The 25,013-nt window shown below is 42.5% G+C and overlaps 2 protein-coding genes across 2 annotated transcripts; one reads left to right on the forward strand and one right to left on the reverse strand.

Annotated features, from left to right (window-relative positions):
• Nucleotides 1-9,459: 9,459 nt before the first annotated feature.
• SLIRP (SRA stem-loop interacting RNA binding protein) lies at nucleotides 9,460-16,505 on the reverse strand. The gene is made up of 4 exons (XM_061568158.1): nucleotides 16,243-16,505; nucleotides 12,431-12,489; nucleotides 10,520-10,627; nucleotides 9,460-9,633 (listed from the first exon to the last, which is right to left on the reverse strand). The coding sequence occupies exons 1-4, from the start codon at nucleotides 16,295-16,297 to the stop codon at nucleotides 9,550-9,552; spliced, it is 306 nt and encodes a 101-aa protein (XP_061424142.1). The 5' UTR covers nucleotides 16,298-16,505; the 3' UTR covers nucleotides 9,460-9,549.
• Nucleotides 16,506-17,889: 1,384 nt separating this feature from the next.
• On the forward strand, nucleotides 17,890-23,102 carry MEA1 (male-enhanced antigen 1). Its single transcript, XM_061567919.1, has 3 exons — nucleotides 17,890-18,420; nucleotides 20,754-20,859; nucleotides 21,925-23,102. The coding sequence occupies exons 1-3, from the start codon at nucleotides 18,124-18,126 to the stop codon at nucleotides 22,065-22,067; spliced, it is 546 nt and encodes a 181-aa protein (XP_061423903.1). The 5' UTR covers nucleotides 17,890-18,123; the 3' UTR covers nucleotides 22,068-23,102.
• The last annotated feature ends 1,911 nt before the right edge of the window (nucleotides 23,103-25,013 follow it).

A 25,013-nucleotide genomic window follows, 5' to 3' on the forward strand; every position in this document is an offset into this window, starting at 1 on the left:
CAGACATTTGTGACGATGTGTGACGAGGGGGGGGGGGGGAGAAATGTGACGTCACATAAAAATGCGCAACTTTAAAAATATATAGACAACACGTTCTACTTAATTAAATAGACGTTTTAATAAATGTTTTCTCCTACAACATCAGAGTGCAGCGCCACATTAAATAGCACTACAATGACAATAGTTTAAAGCGATTTGAAGCATGTCATATTTTCAAAATGGAAATATGGTTTTGGGGGGGTGGGCAAAGCTTTGTGACGTCATATCTGAGGGGGGGGGGGTCTGACTTTTTGTGACGCCGTGTGACAAGGTGGGGGGGGGGGGGGTCAAAAATCGTCCAAAATCGCGTGACGTCATTTATGGCCGTCCCCTATGAACACAGTTTTGCCGTTCCTTAGTAGCCACGCCGATGCATCGTAGCAGCATGGGTGACACATCTCCTCACGGGGGATCTGGCCAGCTCAGATGAAGCACAACGAACGGAACCATCAGTTCAATGCCAACCTCGGAAAATTACTCCACACTGAGCAAGGAGGTCGGCATGTACACACGGGGAGTGAATCAGCTCGCGACTGTAATATTGACACTGCTTTCATTCCGGGTCACCTGTGCATGGCTGTCTCAAGACAAAGCGAAGTGTTGGCGAATGTTTTTTTTGTTGTCGTCCCAGACCGGAACACGCCAGCCCTGTGACTTCAATGGCCTCCCCCGAACAATTGAGACAATTCTAAACGGCGCAAGACTCATCGCTTGCTCACGGGAGAGGAATATTGTGAGTTCCACAAACAAGAGCGCTGAACTTTAGTCTACAATCTACATCAATACTATGAAACTATGTTTGTTTTACCAGCTATTTAGCTCTTACTCTTTGGTTTTTTCGGTAAAGTCACGTAGGTAAAAATAATAATAATAATATAAATAATAATAGTAAAAAATATATACTATTATTATTTCAATTATTTTTTCCTACGTGACTTTACCGAAAAAACCTAAGTGTATGAATCCTTGCAGTCACGAAAGCTTCAAATCTAGAATACTTAGGTCTTTTTCAGAAGCGACCTGGCCACAAATGATAGCCCAATGAAGTGGTTTACGTGGAAATGTATAGCAGCCAAAGCAACGTCAAGCAATCGTATTCTTGGTTCTTTCAGTAAAGTCACGTAGAATGGAAATAATAATAAGAAGAACCAAGAATATGAATCCCTGCCGTCACGAAAGCTTTAAATCGAAAAGTCAAGCAATCTGTTCGTTTTGCGACGAAGTGCCGATATCACGATGGGAATATAGACGTGAAAGAAGTACATATATATTTTATACAAGGGTTTTTATGTTTCCTCTCCACCGACAGCACAAATACGGATATCACCGAAGAACACAACGACGGACGCGCAGCCACGGCATGGAACGCGTCCGCAAAAGGTCGTCTAACCGAAGAGATGGAGCGGTGAAATCGGCTCGTGTGCAGGTGCGAGATGAATTCCTACAACGCAGCAGCGTGAAAGATTGTGTCTGCTTGGGGGACGCCTTCATCTAGCGGTGGATTGACCAAGGCCGGCGGCGACGATGATAATGATGACGAGTGAAGGCTGCAAAAGCATTCAGCTGTTTAAAAACACGTCAATTTCACCATGGGAACCTCATTTGCCAGTAAAAATATGATTATTTCGATTTAAAGCTTTCGTGACTGCAGGGATTCATCTTCTTGGTTCTTTCGGTAAAGTCACGTAGAAGGGAAGTAATAAAATAATAAAAATAAAACATAATAAAATAATTCTCACGACGTTTCGGCTACAACGCAAGCAGCCGTCTTCAGGTGAAGAATGAGACACTACCAAACTAGGAGCTTATATATAAGCTGCGTTGGAGGTGGAAGAGCGCCTTAACAAAAAGAATGTGCATATGAAGAGGAATTTAGCATATTCATGGAAAATGCGTAGGCGTTGGGCGGGGGGGTTTCAAAGTCATATTATGCCCATGCATTATGCAGGATCAGCAGCACCAAGGGGGGGTGCAGGGATTAGCAGGGATTAGCAGTAACAAAGGAAAGGAATGTTAATGGATTAGCAGTAACAAAGGAAAGGAATGTTAATGATAACATTCCTTTCCTTTGTTACTGCTAATTTCTGCACCCCCCCTTGGTGCTGCTGATCCTGCATAATGCATGGGCATAATATGACTTTGAAACCCCCCCGCCCAACGCCTACGCATTTTCCATGAATATGCTAAATTCCTCTTCATATGCACATTCTTTTTGTTACGGCGCTCTTCCACCTCCAACGCAGCTTATATATAAGCTCCTAGTTTGGTAGTGTCTCATTCTTCACCTGAAGACGGCTGCTTGCGTTGTAGCCGAAACGTCGTGAGAATTATTTTATTATGTTTTATTTTTATTATTTTATTACTTCCCTTCTACGTGACTTTACCGAAAGAACCAAGAAGATGAATATGATTATTGTTTTTTTTCCCTTCTATCTGGCAACAAAACTGACACCTTTTTACAAGGAGTCATGTTTGCATAGACCACAATACCTGCAGTCATAATGCAAACAAAAAACACAACTTTGAAACACATAATGCAAACAAAAAACACAACTCTGAAACACAGAGTTGTGTTTTTGTTTGCATTATGACAGCAGGTATTGTGGTCTATGCAAACATGATTCCTTGGAAAAATGTGTCAGTTTTGTTGCCAGATAGAAGGGTAAAAAAAACAATAACGTCAATTTCCTTTAAACTGTGGCCCCCTCCATCATCATTCTCAAACATCACCAACTTCAGTTCAACTCCCTAGCCCCGTTTCACCCGCTAACGTACTAGACACGTGAGGTCACTCGTCTTACTCTTAGGTTTTTCGGTAAAGTCACGTAGGTAAAAAAATATAATTAAAATTAATTAAAGCAATAATATGAATAAAATAATAGAAGATTATTTCTATTATTACTTTTATTAATTTTAATTAATTAAAATTTTCATTAATTAAAATTAATAAAAGTAATAATATAAGTAAAATAATAAAATATTATTTCTATTATTACTTTTATTAATTTTAGTTAATCAAAATTTGTATTAATTAAAATTAATAAAAGTAATAATAGAAATAAAATAATAAAATATTATTTATATTATCACTTTTATTAATTAAAATTTTATTTTTTTACCTACGCGACTTTACCGAAAAAACCTAAGAGTATGCATCCTTGCAGTCACGAAAGCTTCAAATCTAGAGGCACTCGTCTTACGCGAGTTCATTCCTCTTATGTGTGAGTTCACTCATTCAAGCGCGGATAAAGGTTTCTCTCGGTTGGAAAGGGAGGCGACGGTTTGAGAGACCGGGGGCTCGCCAGGGCAGAGACAGAGAGAGAGGGCTCCACTGTGACCTGTGCGGGTGGAGGCAGTGTCCAGCTGAGTCAACAGGCACCCGGCTCGCTCCTTTACGAACCTCATCGCTCTCACAAGCACCCACTCGTGTCTCCAGATGGCACCAAGAGGCCTATTTTTGGTGGCATCCAAGGCCTTTTCGGCAGCTCTCCACGGGTTTAGATTTTTTTTTTAATTACTACTAAATTTCGATTTAAAGCTTTCGTGACTGCAGGGATTCATCTTCTTGGTTCTTTCGGTAAAGTCACGTAGAAGGGAAATAATAAAATAATAAAAAATAAAACATAATAAAATAATTCTCACGACGTTTCGGCCACAACGCAAGCAGCCGTCCTCAGGTGAAGAACAGGTCTGTCGAGAAGACAGAGTCTGTCTACCGAAAGAACCAAGAAGAGAAAAATTACTACTATTATTATAAACCATAATAATACCCATTTTATGGACATCTGTGAAAATTTTCTTTATAGCTCATCGGATTCCTCCAGTATAAATACATATTCTAATTCTGATATTGTGAGAAAGTCACAATGTCACAAAATCCAGGGATTCATTTCAGAGAGGTCTGTCTGGGTCAGTGACCCAGGAAACATTTCAGCACCCGGCACATCATATCCAGTATACCTCTCGCGAGGGGCTGTAGCTACTACGAATTATATAAAAAATACTCCAGTCTACCAGCGAGATGAAATATATTCAGTGATAAATTATGCCCTGCTCAATACAGCAAAGTACTAATTTTCAAGAGGGTCCTGCTAAATTGTGACGTTTGGCCAATTCCACTAAAATATATTTGGCTTCGAGTGGGAGCAACCCGGAAAGCCCTGAGAACACCTTACGTCCATGGGGATGAACACAAACATATCTCCACACAATTGTATTTAATCGTCATACCCTGGGCATCTCACAGCTCCCCCGCCCACAACATCTGAAAGCTGGTGGTGGTTACCCATTCAACAAATGCTAACCATTTCGATTTAAAGCTTTCGTAACTGCAGGGATTCGTCTTCTTGGTTCTTTCTGTAAAGTCACGTAGAAGGGAAATAATAAAATAATAAAAATAAAACATAATTAAGTAATTCTCACGACGTTTCGGCCACAACGCAAGCAGCCGTCCTCAGGTGAAGAACGGGTCTGTCGGAAAGACAGCGTCATTCAGACGCTGTCTTTCCGACACGTCATCTAAACTTGCTGTCTTTCCGACAGACAGGTCTGTCGGGTTGTGGCCGAAACGTCGTGAGAATTATTTATTATGTTTAATTTTTATTATTTTATTATTTCCCTTCTACGTGACTTTACCGAAAGAACCAAGAAAATGCTAACCAGGCTCATCCGTGCTTCGGCTCCGAGGTCTGGTAAGATCGGGTGCAATCAGGGTGATTTGGTCGAAGGCCATCCGTGCTCAGCAATACCAAGGAGACATTTCAGCGACACACTCCGCTGGTCCCGACGCGGTTGTATGGGCTTGACCACCTGAATGTGCAATTTTAGTTGTTGCTCAGATTCTGCATCAGCCGTACGCAAGAAGAAGTGCTCAGGCACCTTAACGGACATGCGCACAGGTCTCCGATGCGTTTTGCAGAACTCTCAGTAAGTGGATCGAAACGTCGGACATCAAAAAACACACTAACAAACGACACTAGGTACGATCTGAACACGGCGGTGGAAAGCTATACAGCACGACCGCGAAAGCATACCACGGCAATGTATAGGTATTAGTTCCCATGTAATCAAGTTTGTTTTGTCACGTGTGTGGTCATTCAAAAGCTGCGTTCGTGTGGATATTTGTCCCCACCCTTTCGTGAAGAACAAAGATGCATTGTGGGGCCATTCCTCGGCGAAATCACACCACGCCGTACGGATCGTGCAAAAGCGCCACGTCATCTAAACTTGTATACCGGTGGACTCTTTAAGCCTCAGTTGTAGTTTGTTCGAACTTGAACTTGGCAAAAATGCATTGGGTAAATGTAAAATGACTTTACAGATATTCATCACAAAAGGTGGCGGTGAAGGTAAAGCCTTGCAATTGCTTTCGCCGGTGGGAGCGGAGAACGCTTCGACGACAGGCAACTCTAGAGGGCACCTACAGACGTGCATTTGATGAGTAACACCAGAAAAATATAGGTTACGATATATATTTGTATTGACACAGGGCTCGGTGTGTGCGCAGGTCAATCCCTCGGCTGCCGATGCCGTCAAGAGTTGTAGAGCCCTTATTAAGCGTCATAAATTAAAGCTTTCTTATTTATTAACTTGTGTTCCGGTCACGCACGGCCAGTGAAGCACAGCGACAGCTCAGTGTGTGCAGCATCCGTCTAAGAAGAAGCTTGTAGTGGCCGAGGGAAATTAGTTACCCCCCCACCACCGTCATCATCAGCAGCTATGTGCTATCCTCTGCTGGACAAAGGCCTCCCCAAGTCGTCACCATCTCTCACGGTTCTGAAAAAGAAATGTACAGCATCTAGGCCAGGGGTGTCCAAACTTTTTGCAAAGAGAACCACATTTGATAAAGTGAAGATGCCCGGGGGCCAATAGTTCCTTTTGACATTTTTTTAACCACAAAAGTTACGTGGAAATACACACTGTTATAAAACAATTTTCATTGTCACAATTACCTTCATTTTTCAAATGACAATGTACCCAAATATAAGCCACTCAGGCAGACGTGAACAACTCTACAAACGCAATTCTGCCTTTCATTCAGTCAGATAACATTGAACAAACTGTATAGAATACCTTAAATTTCCATGAGTTTTATGATGTATTTATTCTGACAGAGCTGGCGAGCCATAACTAACACATCCGTATGAAATCTGCCCGCGGGCCGGACTTTGGACATGCCTGATCTAGGCAATTTCATCACACCATCTCAACGGTTGCCTGGTTTCAAACCCAGGTACTCTGACCTCTTAGGCACCCGGCCACTTAATTGGCCAGGAGCTTAGCAGTCAGAATTCCTCATTCCTGAGCCAAATTACAAAGGGTCCAAGATTCATTTCCTGGGGCTGTCTGCCAATCTCTACAGCATGGACCTTTAGAATTCCCTAAATAACATTTTAATGTGGCGATTAAACCTCCCAAATAATATATAGTTTGCAAGAGCTGATCCTGGCGTAATTGTCGGGGTGTAACAATGCATCAGTTAAATTATTACTATAGTCTTAAGCTCATGATACAGTAATCGAATTACGTGAGAAAGCATTGATTTTTCTTTGTGTCGTCATAGATGGGTCCGCTTAACCCCTCCAGCCAATTAAAATCCATCACATTCCGAACCCTATTTACAAAATAATTCTGAAATTCAATTGCAATGCCAAATAGCGAAACATGCATCAAATTGCCAGGAGGGCAATCATTAAAACCGTTAGTAACTGTCTATAATGTAATTACTAATATATATTTTTTTAATTACCCCTAATTATAAAAAAGGTCCCAGGGAAGATAAAATAAAAATTCATCCCAATTAACTCTCAATCGCAAGACACTGATCCGCTTACGCAAACCACACAAACTTTAAATTATCAATCCCATGCAGTCCTGGATGGAAAACAACCGCAACAGGAGTGAGACAAAAGGGCTTCCAATTATTGGCTGGTTCAGTTTCTATGGCCGGGTCAAGAGGGTTGGCTGCAAATTCGGGTTCGTGGGTGGCTTGGTGGGGAGAGATTGGTGTCAATAGAGCAGAGCCACATTCACATGCCCGGCTTTCACATAATGTTCTGTTCCAAACCCCGAGTCACTTTTCTTGGCAGAAATCCATATTGCAAATCACCACGGCTGGCCGCAGCTACCCTTGTCAAACAAAGCAAAGGCCAGTTGCTAGGCGAAAGTGCGAGGTGGAATAGCGCGTGCAAGGAACACGTAAATGTGTTTGTGTGTTTGTATTGTGGGTTTATGCATACTTTTGTCTGGAATTAATCGCAGGTGGCTGACTTGGAATGCAAACCTGGGTCAGTGCTGGGTCAGAAGTGGGGTAAGGGTATGAGCACACTACACGGGCGGTGTGGCCCCCCACAATTATCTGCACGCATCTCTCTCGGTATCTCTCAGACAGTTCAGTATTAGACCACATATGCGCCTTGGTTCCTTTTCTCAAGCTCTACTGATAGGATCAATATTTTCTCTAGAGGGTCCACCAACTTATGTGGATCTAGCCCTCCATGTCTCTCTGTCAATGGGTTTTACCGGGAAGCCCCTGGTTATGTCATCCTCTTTTAAAAGGATATTTTTCCCCGTGATTTAGCAAATGTTGTGCTGTTGTCGTGTCAAAACACATTACCCATGCGGGGCTCTCACCGGGCAGTGCATCACCCCGTGTTAGAGAATGGGCTGCAGAAGATTTAGAACTCCGCAGACCTTTTCTATCCACACAAAGGGCGCATGCACTTTTCCATGTGCTCCGCTCGACAGAAATGTCCAACTGCATAGGTTTTCATGGGTGGTTCTCTGCACAACTCTCCGATGTGTTTTCGAGTTGTGCCGTGTGATGTCAGACCCAATGTCTGACGTTTCCTCCAACGTGCTGGCAGCTGTGAGCGAGCTGCTCCATTGAATTCCTCAGTTCCTAAAGAAGCTCTGAACGTTGAGTGAAACGTCCAACATTATGCCAAACAACATGCGGTACAAACTGAAAACACAACAGAGAGCTGGAGATAAATGTTCATCATGAGTCACACTTTTTTCATTCTCAGAGGTGGTACAGTGCCAAATGAAGTGGAAAAACTAAATTTAATTTGATGAATTTTTGTGCAGTCATTATGACTGGCTCGAGAACATCAATCAACTCGCCATGCCTGAGAAACCGAGTTAATCATGGCCAACTAAAACCCAGATTTCAACCTAGGGACCCAGGAACTCCGCGATCTGGCTCAATGGTCTGAACTTTTAGCCACCTATCCTACTTGGCTCATTTAATGACACAATATCCGGACAGAGAAGTGCGTCAATTAAAATGAATGACAGCCAGCACAGGATGCAAGAGTGGCCAAATGTTATCATTAAACAACAATTTGCTGCCCATATTCTTAGGTTTTTTCGGTAAAGTCACGTAGGTAAAACATTACAATTAATAAAAGTAAAATAAAATAAAAATCACGACGTTTCGGAGGCAACACAAGCTTCCGTCTTCAGGTGGAACCGTCACAGCCCGACAGCTGTCGGGCTGTGACGGTTCCACCGAAACGTCGTGATTTTTATTTTATTTTTATTAATTTTAATGTTTTGCCTACGTGACTTTACCGAAAAAACCTAAGAATATGAATCCTTGCAGTCACGAAAGCTTCAAATCTAGAATTTGCTGCCCTTTCTCAATCCCATGAAACCTCAGTTGTGGAGGTAGTATAGCCATACTTCACCAAGCTGGTCAGTGCGGGTTGAATGAAGGGGGACCCTCGAAAATAAACTTTGGGACCTTTGAATACAGGTGCATTTGGATGATCCTATGCATTCCTCGGAAGGATAGGGTGTTTGTAACGTAACTTTTCAAGAAAATACTGCTGTAAATGTGATCAGAAAAAGGAGTTTGCGATGAGTGGAACACGTGTAGAGTGTGCAGAGGGCAGGTTACCCAGACAGGCAATGCAGTGGCACCCAGAGATCGGAGACCAAGTGCAAGACCTGGTGGACGATGAAGACCGGTTTTTGATGATGGCATCTGACGGAAGTGACGGTGAGATACGGTGACATCATTGGCAATGACCATGATGCTCAATTCAGCTCCACAGGTTCCTTAAATGGGTTCTTACCCAATAGGCAAGGAATGTGATGCGATTTGTATTGTCACCGGTGAAGGTAAACGGTGAAGAAGCAACAACTTGGCTACCTCAAGTATCCAATTTGTATTCTTGGAAATAGGTACGCAGGAGGACTGGTAAAGGCAAGGGACGGAGTAGATGGATCAATTGAGTGGAGGAGGCACTGGAGCAGAGAGAAAATTACATTAAAACATCACCAAGAGATGGATCTAATATGATGATGGCCAACAATGTAGGACTGTTACTGCTGCCGGAAGCCTGTGGACTCTGTAAAGGGGCAGAACGGGAATACGAATAAACTCAAATGCACAGAACAAGACAAAACAATTACTTCACGTATTCATGGTACATAGTTTATTATTACTGCTTGAGGACAGAGACATGTGACTCGGTGCCGTGTACAGCGCGTCGTGTGGCTTTTTCAGTGCGCGCCGTCGACTTCGCTCGTGGCGCCGTTGGGGTCGGTGAGGTCTGTTTTAAAACTCCTGTTCACCCGGACATCCAACTGCAAGGGGAAGATAAACCGAGTCAACGCCACACACAGAAGTAGCAATGGCGCATCCAAGCAAACGTTTATATATAACGGGTGCGCAGCCTGTCCCGTAGACAGACACGACATGACACTCACGTGACCCTCATTTGCGTGGACCCTCATCAGGCGTAAGCCGTTGTCATGACACTGACAAGATACCTTCGCGTGACCTTTTCAAATGCGGTCGTCTGGAACGTTCTTCCTTCCGATATTAGGAAGGCACTGGAGCTACGCACTTTTAAATCTAGATTGAAAACTAATTTCTTTAAAACTGCTGTTTGTGTTTAGTTTGTTGTCCTTCCCCAGCACCTCTGATTAGCACGGACGGCTATATATGGTGCGAAAGTTCAACATCGATACATAGATGCGCTGTTGCGGCCATCTAGAACGCTCTTCCTTCCAATGTTAGGAATCCACTGGAGCTATGCACTTTTAAATATAGATTGAAAACTAATTTCTTTAGAACTTTAGTTTTTAGTTTGTTGTACCTCTGACGCACCTCCGATTAGCATAGTTGGCTACGTACAGTGGCAAGCGCAAGATGAAGCTCCCGATGTGGTGTCTGATTGCCCTGCGTGATGTACAACACCATGCACGACGTTTCACTCCTGGCACATTGATCCAAGCCAAGCTAGCTAGCTGAAGCCCTGTATACAAATGTAAATTAAATTCAGTTTTTTATGAAGCTCCCAGGAAAGTGCAGCAAATCGTCAGACATCACCCCAAACAAGACAGGGTACCACAACCCAAAACACACATCGGAGAGCAAACCAGTACAACTGTGAAAACCTACAAGCAACCGCAGCAGCAAGGAGCCATTCATGAACATCGCGATGGAAACCCCTTCCTCCTCCTTTACCTTTACACCTTCAATAACGTGCTCTTCTCTCTGCAAAGCGTTCCTGAAGCTATTCTCCGAAATGAAGGAAATCCAACACGTGCCCTTGTGGAAGCCGGTGTCCTTATTCTGCATCCAAAAAACAAAACAAACGTTTCCGTTTAGAGCCCTCTGGCCTGCACTGTACAGCGGGTAGCAACTGAGAGAAGCAGAGTTAGAAATGCAGGTAACTGTAATCTAACAGCGTTGAATCAATGCATCGCTTAGCGAGCTTGCAACACCCACATCCAATGTGTGTAAGAAACCAGGTGTAGTTAACTCGATATTACCCGTGGGTGGAGTATCAGTGTTTCGCATTAACCATGCTCATTCGCACCTTTCATGCGCGTGCTGGTTTAATTACGAGCCGCTCCTCACTCGTCTAGGGTCAGCGACGCGGTAACCGCAAACATCAGCAAGTGAACAAATTCAATGTCTTCTCCCCCATACTACAAAGGTGAACAAAAACGATGCTTTCATAGCGTCAATTACATGTTTTGCATTATCTGTGTTTTTGTTTTATCCATGTTACCCCTCCCCCAAAATCACCTATATAAATGGAAGATGACTGTATTTAGTAGATGTGTATATGTGTTGCCAGCAACTTGCGGCAACCACATTCGCTAGGATGCCTGCGGGTGAATAGTTAATGAAACCTATTCATCCTGCAGCCCACATTCACTGCCGATTCCCCTTTGTGGAAAATTTGTGGTGTAGGGAGCGCTCCGAACAGTGCCGGTATACATGTTTGGCTTTCTGAGAAGTGGCGGTGTGGTGTATCGTCGCTTAGCGGCCCATTTTGACCACTGTGAGGATCGTTAAAAATACGCTCTCTAATCAAATCGTGACCCTGAATTGCAACAATTCATTGAAACAACAAGGAATGGGGTGGGGGGCATAAATCATTGCAATCCAAGAAAGTGTCCAGTCCTTTGTCAATCTACTACTGGATAAAGGCCTTTCTATGCCAAGTTAGTTGATTTACCATACTTGACCATGCCGATCAGTGCGGGTTGGTGAAGAGGGGGTGCCTAGAACTGGTTTAGATTTCACCAGCCTTGGCTGGAATGGAACTCGTATCATCAGGTTCATTGTGTAATGTCGTAACCACTGTGCCATCCACCGCTTCACCCCCACCACAGCCCTCAAAATAATGGATTATGAACTAAGCCATGAGTACAAGGTGGCACACGAAAGTTTCAAATGACTTCATGTTTGTAGAGCAACCAAAATAAGAAATAAAACACTAATGTCAGCGACAAGCAAGGGTCTCCTGCAGGGAGATTGTGTTGCTGTGTATAGACAGCCTAAACAGCGCTTTATGGCGAGAGTCTTAATATTGAGCATGCAAGATACTGGGCTCATTAAGACCTCCGGTTTGTTTGAATTAAAACGTGAGTTAACAACAGAACCTCAACTGGGCGAGAGCAATTTCCAAAAGGTTATTTTCCACGTTCCCCATGGACAGCTTCTACGCGTTTGTAGGTCCATTACGTACACTTGAAAGATGCGATTCATCCAGAATGTAATCTAAAAGTGTCTCTTTCACTTGGGCATGGCAAACATAACTAATGTCTCACTACTAGAAATCCGACAGGAGACTTCGTGTTGTCACATAACACCAATTCTATTCTCTTCTTGTGTGAGCCAATCAACATGTTCAGGAGCTAAATGCCGAGAGTTTGTGTAGTTTTGCTATTTCTCCATTGAAGGGTGCGCAAACCACAGTGGTTTACTATACGGTCCACAGTTGGGTTGCATAACAGCATAGCATAATTGGAATATAATTTGTGGAAAGACAAAAAAAGGTGAAAATCAGGGGTGATCCAGTGGCCAAAGTAGCTCATGTTCCATTAAAGTGCGATTAGTAGAGAAGACAAAACCGATACTTACGAATGGCAAATAGCATTTCTTGATGGCTCCAAATTGGCTGAAGTACTCCTTCACTTCCCCTTGAAAAAGAACGCAAAAGACACAAACACAAGTCAACCACACTGCACGAAAAGAATGACTTGCCAGTGGCACTTGCCTTCAGCAAGAGAGTGCTAAAAGCTGGGATACAGGTGGCCCATTTTACAAATATGGACAGACATTTCAAACACTTTAAAGATATGGGCAATCATTGGTACAATCATGAAGGGACTTCTTACTTTTTATATGAGCATGTGAGTGTCATTTGTAAGGCACGGTTGGCTACGTATGGTGTGAAAGAAGTTCAACAGACATAATACAACATATGGTTCATTTATGCAATGATATCATCGACTGACACACTAAACTGCATGCCCCATCACCACCATCCCAGCACAGACGAAAAACTGAGTTCATCCGAGTACATCTGACACCGCGATATTTTATGAGCATTTCTCCCGTATTGAGGTGGACCCAACTATTCCTAACAAAATGACAGTCCTAATTAGTTGATGTACTGAGAATATAAAATCCACTTTATTACTAACTTTTTTAAGTGTCTGAAATGTACGTTCGAAACTGTGGAACTGACCACAGTTTATGGGACAAAAAAAACACGAGTCAGATTTGCAGTGTTGCCACGAAGGGACTTCCACGCTGACATCTTAGAATGTAATAAATTATTTGGCGGCCTTCTATCTACGACAACTGGCAGCAGTTCCATTCATCCAGCTGCCCACTAATTTGCGAGGAGTTAGCGACGCGTAAAATGAACCCTTCAGCCGCGTTGACGTCATTCGCCAGATTAAGTCAATGGGCGACAGTTTTATGGAGTAAATCCAGAAGTTTCAAATTAGCAACAAATTATTAAAGAAATGAGTCTGCACATTAATTACTGGTGCCCAGAATTGTTGGCTGGAGACTACATCAGTCTCTCACTGAAAAAAACAGCTCCTGAGGAACTACATTGTGGTCATCGTGTCTGAAGTTACCATCAAACTAATTGAGCAAATTTGACCAACCATTAGGCAGCAGCAGTGAGACCAGGAGACAACTTGAGACCAAATGTAGTTCTTTAGGAACTGCTAGTTTTGCATAACGCAAAAGGTTGGGAATGCATGGGGAGATGAGTAGACATGTAATGATAGGTCGATTCACGATAAATGCATGAAAACTCGGTTCTCCATTTAATTTGGAAATTGTCCATCTCTGAGAATAAATATATCGGTTTCGAATCTCATTCCAGGCAGGTGGAAAAGTGCTGGCCCCCTACTGTGTGAACCACAGTTCACTTGGAAGATATCTCAGAGGTAGCCCTGGAGAATCTGCCTCCATGGGCTATTATCCTGTTTTGCGAGTGATCCGAACAGGTTCTTCATCTTGTGACATTATTGAGATGTAATGGTGCAAAAACGAAATGTTGGAAATAATTAATTAAATTTCGCCCGTGACAACAGCACCATGCATCACACGATCAATGAAGCAGGCATCCTCAAGGAAGACTGCAAATGGACAGCACTACAGCAGCACAAAAACTGCTTATCCATCGGTCTATTCCATCTATAAGCTTCCAGTTCGCAGACAGCATAACACAACGGTATCAGCTGACTCAAGCAGGCCGACACGTCACACCTTGATAGCTCTACCGATGTCAGACTCGTTCTACCAGATTGTTTCCTTTCATCCGTACTGTGCTCAATTTCCGACCCCCTGCTCTCGTCCAAACTCAAGACCGCCCTTTCACCTCTAAGACTGCGACTGTCTTTCTCTACAACTAAATATGCCCCCCCTTCCCCCCGTCTTTGCATATCAAGTTCACATAGCCGTGGCATTATGCTCGACACATCCACATTTTAGTGTACGCTGCAGTACACAGCATTTTCTCTTCCTTATTGTGCTTGACTTTAGAACAACCTCGTCTCATTAAAAAATAAAACCCCCACAAACCTTCTCTATTCGAGAATCGTGTTATCATCATGCTAGAGTGTTTCTCATCGGCTGGGTGCTCCGTCTCATAGAGCTGCAGCAGGCCTTTGCTTAGCAACTGCGATTAGATATTGGATTACCGTTCCACAGAGTGTAGTCAACACATTCACAAGATATGAACACTCCTGTTTGATAACCGTGACGCGTGTCGAGTTTCTAAATTATTTGGTGATACTGCGTTGGCAGTCGTGAGCAAGCACAACCAACAAAAACAATTAAACACATTCGTCGATAACATTGCCATGAAAATAAATTAAAAAGTACGTAAGACAACGTTCAGGACAAATGACTAAGGCGGTGGCGGTATTGAGGAATGTGCCGAGGGTTTTTGTCGTCTTTCTGAAAACATCTTCTTGGTTCTTTCGGCAAAGTCACGTAGAAGGGAAGTATTATTATTATATTATTATTATATTATATTATATTATTTTATTATGTTTTATTTTTATTATTTTATTACTTCCCTTCTACGTGACTTTACCGAAAGAACCAAGAAGATGAATCCCTGCAGTCACGAAAGCTTTAAATCGATATTTCTGAAAACAATTGTGACAGCAGCTCCCTCTACTGACCACTCTGACCACGAAAATAAATGGGATTGTGCCTCTTTTTGCACAGGTACGAGGAGAAGTAGTCCACGCAGGCTCTCCCCACGCAGTGTGGGGGTCGTGGGGGTTTATTGGCCATACTTCTCCAGACTGGTCAGTGCAATTCTACATTTGAAGCTTTCGTGACTGCAAGGATTCATATTCTTAGGTTTTTTTCGGTAAAGTCACGTAGTTAAAAAATTAAAATTAATAAAAGTATTTTACTTTTATTAATTTTAAAATTAATAAAAGTATTTTACTTTTATAAATTTTAAAATTAATAAAAGTATTTTACTTTTATAATAAAAGTATTTAACTTTTATTAATTTTAATTTAAAACTATTTTACTTTTATTAATTTTAATTTTTTACCTACGTGACTTTACCGAAAAAACCTAAGAATATGGTCAGTGCAAGTTTAAGGTGGAGAACAAAGACATTATGGAGGATAGTACAGGATGGTCCAGATGTATTGTGACCCCCCCCACCCCCATTTAATTTGATAAAAACCTAATATGTTTTAAAAGGCAAGGTTTATTTCAAACCTAAATTAATATACAAAGAGAAAAAAAAAATCCTGGTCAATTAACTAGGGGTCACAAGACATCTGGTCCACGCTGTTCAATGGCTTTAGATGCCACCACTGCCCTCTGCTGACGGGCTTTGCCTCGCATAGTGGTCACCTAACCCACGCACGAACCAGGCTCAACGCCGCTGAGCTTATGAAACACGACGAGACCTCACGCATCTTTTACACGGTTGTAAGTTAAAGGGGAAAAATATATATAGATTGCCACATTCTGGACAAAGCACATCGCCGCTTGCCCGAGTGGACAATGACAACCCGATGAATTCAGACCGCAGCGGTCGCCCGGCTACTCGAGGGTTGCGTGCTCTGTAGACCAACATGTACGGAGTCACGTGTGTACATGGAGGTCAGAGACACACGTGTACATCGAGGGCTTGTGCTAAGTTTGTCGTCTTTCTCCCGCACCTCCGATTAGCACGGTTGGCTACGTACGGTGCGAAAGAAGTTCAACATTCATACATTAGACACACCACGTGTAAACCGGGGTTAGATACACGAGTACCGGGAACCAGAGGAGACACGCGTGTACACGGAGGCCAGAGACACACGTGTACACAGGGGACACGAGGTCTCACACATACACACGTGTGTGTACAAAAAACACCAAAATCTCACACACATGTGCAAGCCACTCACTGTTCGCCACCATCCACGGCAGCCGCGTCACGAACAGCTCCATCGCTCGCGCCATGCTTCAACCCACCAAGACCGTCGTTGCCACTCAACGCAGGGGGACAGAGAACTAGCGCAGAGGTAGAGAACTAGCGCAGAGGTAGAGAACTAACGCAGAGGTAGAGAACTAACGCACAGACTGGTCGTAGTTAGGCCGCCACTGAACGTGCCACACGCGGACGGGTTTTGGGGGTCACCAAAGCCACGCGACCCTCGTCAGCGCCGCGCGCGCCCATTGGCCGAAGCCGCGCACGTGACAGCGAGCGAGGCCGTCGTGATTGGTCGACGTGGTGGGGGGGGGGGGTTAGTAAGATGACAGCTGCTCTCTGCCCCGCCCCGCGGCTTGACCTTTAACCTTTAACCTTTGACCTCGCACGCTGCAGACGAACAGAATGGGAAGTCTAGATTTGAAGCTTTGGTGACTGCAAGGATTCACACTCTTTGGTTTTTTCGCTAAAGTCACGGAGGTAGAAATAAAAATAATTATAATAAAAATAAAATAATAATAAATGGAACTAAATCAATTAAATCACGACGTTTCGGAGGCAACACAAGCTTCCTACATCAGGTGTAAATCTGAATGTTGATTATTTAATCTGAATGTTGATTTATTTATAGTGGAGGAATCCGATGAGCTATAAAGCTCTTCTCCCCCCCACAGATGCCCAGTGGACTGGAGTGGTTCTCAACATTGTTTGGCCCCTGTACCCCCTTCCCACCCACCTTGTTGAATTTAGTTTCAACTGCTTAGCATGGTTATGAGATAATAAATGTACGAATATTGAACGTCGATATTTTAACCAAATGTCTGTTTTGTGAGATATCCTCTTAATCTAGCTGCTTGTAAACTGCAAGCGAATAAAAAATATATTCAACGGACGCACGGCCTAACTCGTTTGCGCTCGCTGGTTACTCTTGGAAACCCACTTTACGATCAGCTAGGTTTATTTTATATTGTTTTAGGTTACCATATGGATGTATAATGTTGTCGTAGTTATTTTATATTGGCAGATTCATACTTAATTAGACACCAATGACTCTCATCATGTTTGCATTTTGACTGCTTGTGTTGTGGTTATTGAAAACATGATCCCTTGGATAAAAGTGTTAGTTTTTGTACCAGATAAAAGGGTTAAAACAACCTATTACTAATGCCAATGCAGCCTCCGTGTTGAACAGTGCTGTGAGTTGCCTGCCCCTTCGATGACATTTCGTGGGGAGTTGGGAGAGGTCCTAAGGTTTTTTTCGGTAAAGTAATAGAAATTTCAATTTTAATTTTGTATTTTAATTTTGTATTTTTATTTTGTATTTTTATTTTGTATTTTTATTTTGTATCTTTATTTTGTATTTTTATTTTGTATCTTTATTTTGTATCTTTATTTTGTATCTTTATTTTGTATCTTTATTTTGTATTTTTATTTTGTATTTTTATTTTGTATTTTTATTTTGTATTTTATTTTGTATCTTTATTTTGTATCTTTATTTTGTATTTTTATTTATTTTTATTTTTTACCTACGTGACTTTACCGAAAAAAAAACCTCAGAGTAAGAGAGGCCCCCAGGTTCATTGAAACGCCACCCACTGGCCACAGGCTGTAAGAAGCTCACAAATCCGCCACCGAAGCCACCACCGTCACGATTTTTGTCTACGCGACGGAGGGAAGAGGACAGGAAGAACCAAGGACCGCAACGATCACCCCCTCCCTCCCCCAGCAGTGTCGTTGAAATTCATGGACACGAATCCAAAAAATTAATTTACCCGAAGCTCTAAAAGTAAAGTTTATAGAGGCGAGTGAAGGGGAGTGGGTGGGTGAGAGTGAGTCTCTGCGTGTGTGTGTGTGGCGCATGGCGGCGGTGTCTCCCAGTGCCATGGGCCCCCACAGAGAGACGCCCATGGGGGAAGTGGTGAGAAGCGAGCCACCCGGCTGGTCCAGCAGTGACAACGACAGCGACGAGGAGGAGGAGGCCACGGAGCCCGGGACGCCTGAGCCTGGCCCGGGAGACGAACCGGGACTCGGCTACCTGCCACTCGCCCAGGACCTGGACGAGGAAGACGGCGGCGGTGGTGGCGGTGGTGACGGTGGCGTGGGATTCGTCGGGCAAACGACGCAGAGTCCCGAGAACATCGAGCAGACCTTGCGGGTGATGGATGCTATTTAACATTTTGAAACAACGATGCGTTTAGATGATTTGGCTACTGATGTAGATGTCCGCGTGGTGATGATGATGATAGGATGCCAATTTCGTTGAGATTTCGTTTGTGGCCCAGGCCGCTTTTGTGCAGAGTCCCAAGAACATCGAGCAGACCTTGCGGGTGATGGATGCTATGTAACATTTACAAACGACGATGTGTTTAGATGATTTGGCTACTTATGTAGGTGTCCGCGTGGTGGTGATGATGATGATAGGATGCCAATTGAGTTGAGATGTCGTTTGTAGCCCAGGCCGCTTTTGTGGGCCCTATCTGATAAAATGCAGTCCCGAGAACATCGAGCAGACCTTGCGGGTGATGGATGCTATTTAACATTTACAAACAACAATGTGTTTAGATGATTTGGCTTCTGGTGTAGATGTCCGCGTGGTGGTGGTGATGATGATAGGAAGCCAATTGAGTTGAGATTTCGTTCGTGGCCCAGGCCGCTTTTGTGGGCCCTATCTGGTAAAATGCAGTCCCGAGAACATCGAGCAGACCTTGCGGGTGATGGATGTTATTTAAAATTTAGAAACAACAATGTGTTTAGATGATTTGGCTACTGATGTAGGTGTCTGCGTGGTGGTGATGATAGGAAGCCAATTTTGTTGAGATTTCGTTTGTGTCCCAGGCCGTTTTTGTGGGCCCTATCTGGTAAAATGCAGTCCCGAGAACATCGAGCAGACCTTGCGGGTGATGGATGTTATTTAACATTTAGAAACAACAACGATGCGTTTAGATGATTTGGCTACTGATGTAGATGCCCGCGTGGTGGTGGTGATGATAGGAAGCCAATTTCGTCGAGATGTCGTTTGTGGCCCAGGCCGATTTTGTGGGCCCTATCTGGTAAAATAATGTAGTTTAGTTAATTTGTGTTTGTGTGTGGATATATTCGTAATTTGCTTACCTTTTCTATACTTTTCGCTCCTGTCGTGTATTTGTATTGTTTGTTGCTGTAAAGTTCAGACCCTACCCGACTGGGCATGAGAGAAGAAGAGCTTTATAGCTAATCGGATTCCTCCACTTTTAATAATAATACCGTATTCTGATGTTGTGGCGTAACGCGTTGTTGACGATTGTTACACAACTGGTTGCTGTAGTTATAACATTACAACGACTTAAATTTTGATTTAAAGCTTTCGTGACTGCAGGGATTCATATTCTTGGTTCTTTCGGTAAAGTCACGTAGAAGGGAAGCAATAAAATAATAAAAATATAGAATTTTATTCTTATATTTTTATTATTTTATATAATTTTATTCTTATATTTTTATTATTTTATTGTTTCCCTTCTACGTGACTTTACCGAAAGAACCAAGAATATAATATTACAACGACTTGTGATAATTATTTGTGTGACATTGTAACAACTGTCTTTGTAATAACATTTTACTGCAACTGCCATTGTGACACTGTCATATAGTAACATTGTAACAGTAATTCTTATAACATTGACAACAATCTTTGTAACGTCAGTCATAGTAAACCGCATTGTAATTGCTGTCATTGTAACAACTGTCATTGCAATACCGTTGTAACAAAAATGGTCATTAATAACAGTTGTGTCAGTTGTAATATTGGGCTATTTTTGTTCAGGATTGTTTGGATATAAAATCCTGTAAATCTGTGCAGAATAATCCTGATATCTATCCAGGAAAGTCTCACAGAGTGTCAAATTCTTTAACCCAAGGGGACCCCTATTTTGGATATTTGGTCAAGTCCTTATTATTGAAAATACGAATATCAGTCATGTACATTGAGCAAATTCTCACTGAGTCTCTAGACTTTTTTCAGGAGGGCCCTGTTACATTGGGATGTTTTCATGAATTCCATTCAATCACGCTGTAGGAAACCACGGTGCCTAGAAAAAACCCACCATATATACGAGTGGATAACACACAGATAGGCCCACTTTCCCACTTGCTGTATTACTATCCCCTGTCCACGTCACAGGCTAATTCCGGCTCATAGAATTAAAAAATTAGTTTCACCGTCATGCGGCAAACATTCCTGTATGTGTCAGGGCGGGTGGAATAGTGCTGTCTCCTACTTTTTGGACCAGAGGTAACTTTATGGGATCTCAGTTAGCTCTGCGATAGCCACTTCCGTGCACCGTTCTCGAAAGACTTAAGGGTCGCACTTCTGTACGAGATCCGAATGGGTATTTTGTCCCATGACATGACAGAGATAGCATGCACAATGAGGATAACGTTGGAGACAAAGCAAGAAATATCAACAAGACGGGCAGACAGGTCATTTAACTTGTTTTGTGATTGATGTTGCAGGATATGGGGCTGTACCTACCCCCACCACCAGCAGACAGTGAGGATGAAGTTGATGATGCAGAGGCTGTAGGTGCTTGTTCCAGCCAGGCCATCAACATGGACAACGGTACATGTGTGCTTGATAACCTTATGTCTATATATCAAGTGGGAAGTCCAGGTAGCTCAAGAGTCGGGGCATTGAACCGGCACTACTAAGATCCTGGGTTCAAAACTATGTTTCAATCACCCTTGATTAACATGGGTTCTCAAATGAGTTGGTTGATGGTCTCATCCTAGTCACCAATTATGCTAATTTGGTGTACATTCGAGCTCTACGAATTCAATTAATATCCATGGAAGGGCATGTGGATTAGTGCAGATCCATGGAAGGGCATGTGGATTAGTGCAGCAATCTCAGAGTTGTGTTCTGTCTCGTGAGACGATTTCACATGCACCATGCCCAATGTGGCGACTGCATCTCATGCAGGAAATAGTCTTCCATATGTATTGACTTTTTAGTGTACTATTCAGCTTTTGTTCAAGATTCTTTCATCAGTGCCCATGTTTTTTTATCCATATGTCTTACTAGGTAGTTTGCAATTGGCACGGTCGGCTACTTACGATAAAAAAAATCATTATTTCTTGGCACATTAGATCATTGTATATACCCATCCTTTGTTACAGCAATGGGGAACCTTTTCCGGTTGGTCAGAAATTAACACACACATCTCAGTAACTCCTGTCATAGCAAAATGCCCTTGCAGTGACAGTAGTGACTGAGAGTGCTATACATAAAGTGTTTGCCAGGTCAGAAATCTTCCCCTCGAGTGCATAATTGACAGACGTATAGAGATCACTGCAATAAGACATCAGCTAATAGACTCAAATAAAATCCAGTTATTGTGGCTAAAATGCTTGAATTGCCAGTAAATATCAATATGAGGGCCATTTTCAAGTGGGAGGCTAGATCTGGCCACGGGCTGTGTGAATTTAAGTCACTGGGCCATATGTGTCCCGTGGGCCGCAGGCTCCCCACCCATGCTTTATTATGGACGTATCAATTACTGGACATCTGTGAAAAAGAGCTTCATAGCTCTTCAGATTCCTCCGTCTAAATTAAGCTTCTGATAAAGATTCTGATTGGTGCTAATCGGAGGCGTGTGTGGTGCACGTACACGTGTTTGCTGTGCAGAGCATGTCGAGTTGGTGAAGAAGACGATGGCTATGGTGAAGCTGCCTGCCGTGCCTGGCTGGGCACAGGAGCTCTCCGACGAGCAGTGGAAGGACATGGTGTCCAAGACGCTGCAACCGCGGAATAACGCCACTGAGAAATGAGTGGAGATTAACTTTTGCACACTCATCCTCGCATCGGAGGCAAAATTACTCGCGTACGACTTAGTAGGTTTTCGCTGTCGTACTGTATAGCCCTTCAATGTGGTTTTTGGGTCGTACCACATGTTTCTTCAGGCATGACTTCCAGACGTTGCACTCCACGTCCCGGGAGCTTCTTTAGAAACTGAAGAAGCTCCCAAAACATGGAGCGAAACCTTGTACGTCATGGCAAACACGCAGGACAACCCGAAAACACATCGGATAAATATTATTACTCGTACGTTGGCGAACTGCTGCATTATGCAGGGTGACCCAGAGAGTTTACCTGGCTGTTATTCAAACTGGAATTAGGGTTGACGCAGGAAACAGGTGCCCTACCTTGCAAGTTGTAGGCCAGTTCTTTCACACTAAACCTGTCACAGACCTCGCACACTTAGGTGATAATAACAATATTTAATGGCCGTTTGTCATTCCAGCTGCATGTTGGAGGCCTCCCCACACCATGTCAGTTATGAGAGTAATTTTACCATACCTACCTTACCATACTTCACGGCTGGTCATTAGTTCTTGGTTGTAACGCCTAACGCAGAATAAATAAATTATAAGTTACGTGTGACGCCTTCATGGTTAATGTGTTTCTGTATGGCGACTCCTCACCATGGGTGTTATTCATATTTCTTCACGCATACAAAATCTACTTTCAACTATATTTTAAACGTGAAAAAGAAAAAGCTTTTATCTCAAACTGTACACCAAAGGTTATCGTCAGGGCTTAATATCCCATGGATTATTTTCTGGGCTATCCCAATCTCCCACCCCACCCAACAGTAATTCACCATCTGTCAACCCCATTCCACCCCAGACAGTTCTGAAATTAATCCCTGGTTACTGTCCATTGTAGAACATTGGCAGTAGCCATCTAGACTTGTAATGTAAAAGCTTTGACGTGGAAACTGCTGATTACACTGTGTTTTGATTTGAAACCAAACTCGCGTACATATGACCACGTTAATTGCAATAAATGTGCATTCCACTCGGCGTGTTGTACTGCGTGCAAGTGTAACACTGTACGTGGAGGTGAGTAGATTCCATGGCATCGTTTGAAAGAATTACAGTGCACAATTTGGGAGAGTTAATCTGTGCTCATTTGAATTTAATAAAAAAAAAGAATAACGTAATGTACCAAAGGATGGCCTCACTGAGTCTCAAGACTTTTCAGGAGGGCCCCCATCAGTTGGTAAAGTTTAATACTTTATTTTTATAATTAATACTCAACGCACTCGTCAACCACACTGCCTTTAAAAAAGATAAAAATGTATGACATTTTGGGAAAATAGCCCTTTATCGTCCGATGATGGCGATATTTTTATTTTCATGAAAATGTTGAGTGAGTTTTTTGGTTAATTGTGCAACACTGCCAAATCCCCTTTTTTATATTGAATAATTTTCAATTGAAAGATCGTTTGAATTTCAATATTAGAAAGTGTGCACCAGTTTATTTTTCACTTATTAATTGTGTAGACCTTGGCTATGAGGTGGCCAGGAGATGGGACAGCAGAAAGGGGATCTTAAGTCTGTCCAGAGCACTGTGTTATCCCCTTGTATGCAAGGTGGGGGTTCTCTAGGTACTCTGGATTCTTACCATATGATCCTCCTTAAAAAGTCTTGAAACTCGATGAGAATTTCCTGAATTTAAATGATTATGCATTTGGTACTTGGACAGTGAGATCACAGATTCATTTTCATTTGTTGAGATTTATATCCAAGAACAGGTTTGGTATTGGTCAGGATTTTCCTTAAATGTATTTTTCAGCAACATAAGCAGCTTAGAGTGATGCCTCTGAATGAATCTCGGAAACCTGCAATATTATCCCCAAGTACTGGATTAAGCACACACACACACACAAGCCTTCTATGCGAGTGAACCACAGACCCGTTGTGTTTGATCAAGACATCGTGGCCGATGCTGTTGATGCCACCGCACCTCACCGACACTTTCTACCCTCAAGATCCTGCAACTGCTGCACAGTCAACGCACGACCTCCAATACCTGCTCTAACATCATTCTTCACGGTGAATGGCTGGACTATTCAAATGTTTTGGTAAATAAACATGCACATCTTCTGGCAATGTGACCTAATTGAAAGCTTATTATGCTACAAAGGTGGCCTAAAATGCACTTTCCCTGCTTTCTCAGTGGCATTATTTAAGCCACTGATGCCTGGAGAAGTTGGTGATCAACAGCTATTCAGTGACGCATGGTCAACTGATAATTGGGGAAAAGTGCTCTAGAAGACTGAATCTCTTGTCTATCAACATGTGCCCACAAAATCGTCTGAACGAGATAAAGAATAACCAAAATAACGAGGAGTCTTTAAAACACCTCTTACGGTTTTTTTTTGTTGCTTACAGTTTAACTGCACATTTACCAGTCGTCTTTTGTGAGCAAGTCCATATGTGCCATGTCCTTTCTCAAAGACGTCGGCGATCACGGCATCCCATTTGTCCATGATCTTTACTCAACCTTACATTTTTGATACTCCCAGTTGCATACAATTGTTCCAAATATACAATTCACTATCTACCCGGCTTCTTTACCTATAATTTTTTCAGTCAAAACATATTCAGTCTCTTGTTTTTTCATTATGTCCAAGAAATCTAACTTGTATTACCATGATTCATTTTCTCCATCGAGTTGTAAAGTTTTAAGATATATTAAAATTTACAGCATTTTTACTTCACCTTATTTACCAATGGGTATTTATAATTTCCAAACTGGTACGACGGACAGAAGAATAACAATAATTCTACCCCCAAGTATAGCATTCCATATATCCACATCATAATGTATGTTTTAATGAAGTTTGTTTTTATTGATCAATTTTTTTTTTTACCAAACACATACAATGTGAAATGCTCAAATAATTGTATGTTTACAAGGGTAACCAT

This window comes from Lethenteron reissneri, chromosome 40 (genome assembly GCF_015708825.2).
Source record: "Lethenteron reissneri isolate LAM-NWPU_2019-01 chromosome 40, ASM1570882v1, whole genome shotgun sequence".
In the NCBI taxonomy this organism is placed as follows: domain Eukaryota; kingdom Metazoa; phylum Chordata; class Hyperoartia; order Petromyzontiformes; family Petromyzontidae; genus Lethenteron; species Lethenteron reissneri.

Coding starts and splice junctions, on each gene's coding strand:
- SLIRP (XM_061568158.1), bottom strand. CDS start 16,297: ATGGCGCGAGCGATGGAGCTGTTCGTGACGCGGCTGCCGTGGATGGTG. Junction 12,490..16,242: donor GCCGTGGATGGTGGCGAACA/GTGAGTGGCTTG, acceptor TTCTTTTTCAAG/GGGAAGTGAAGGAGTACTTC. Junction 10,628..12,430: donor AGAAATGCTATTTGCCATTC/GTAAGTATCGGT, acceptor TTTTGGATGCAG/AATAAGGACACCGGCTTCCA.
- MEA1 (XM_061567919.1), top strand. CDS start 18,124: ATGGCGGCGGTGTCTCCCAGTGCCATGGGCCCCCACAGAGAGACGCCC. Junction 18,421..20,753: donor ACATCGAGCAGACCTTGCGG/GTGATGGATGCT, acceptor TTGATGTTGCAG/GATATGGGGCTGTACCTACC. Junction 20,860..21,924: donor GGCCATCAACATGGACAACG/GTACATGTGTGC, acceptor TTTGCTGTGCAG/AGCATGTCGAGTTGGTGAAG.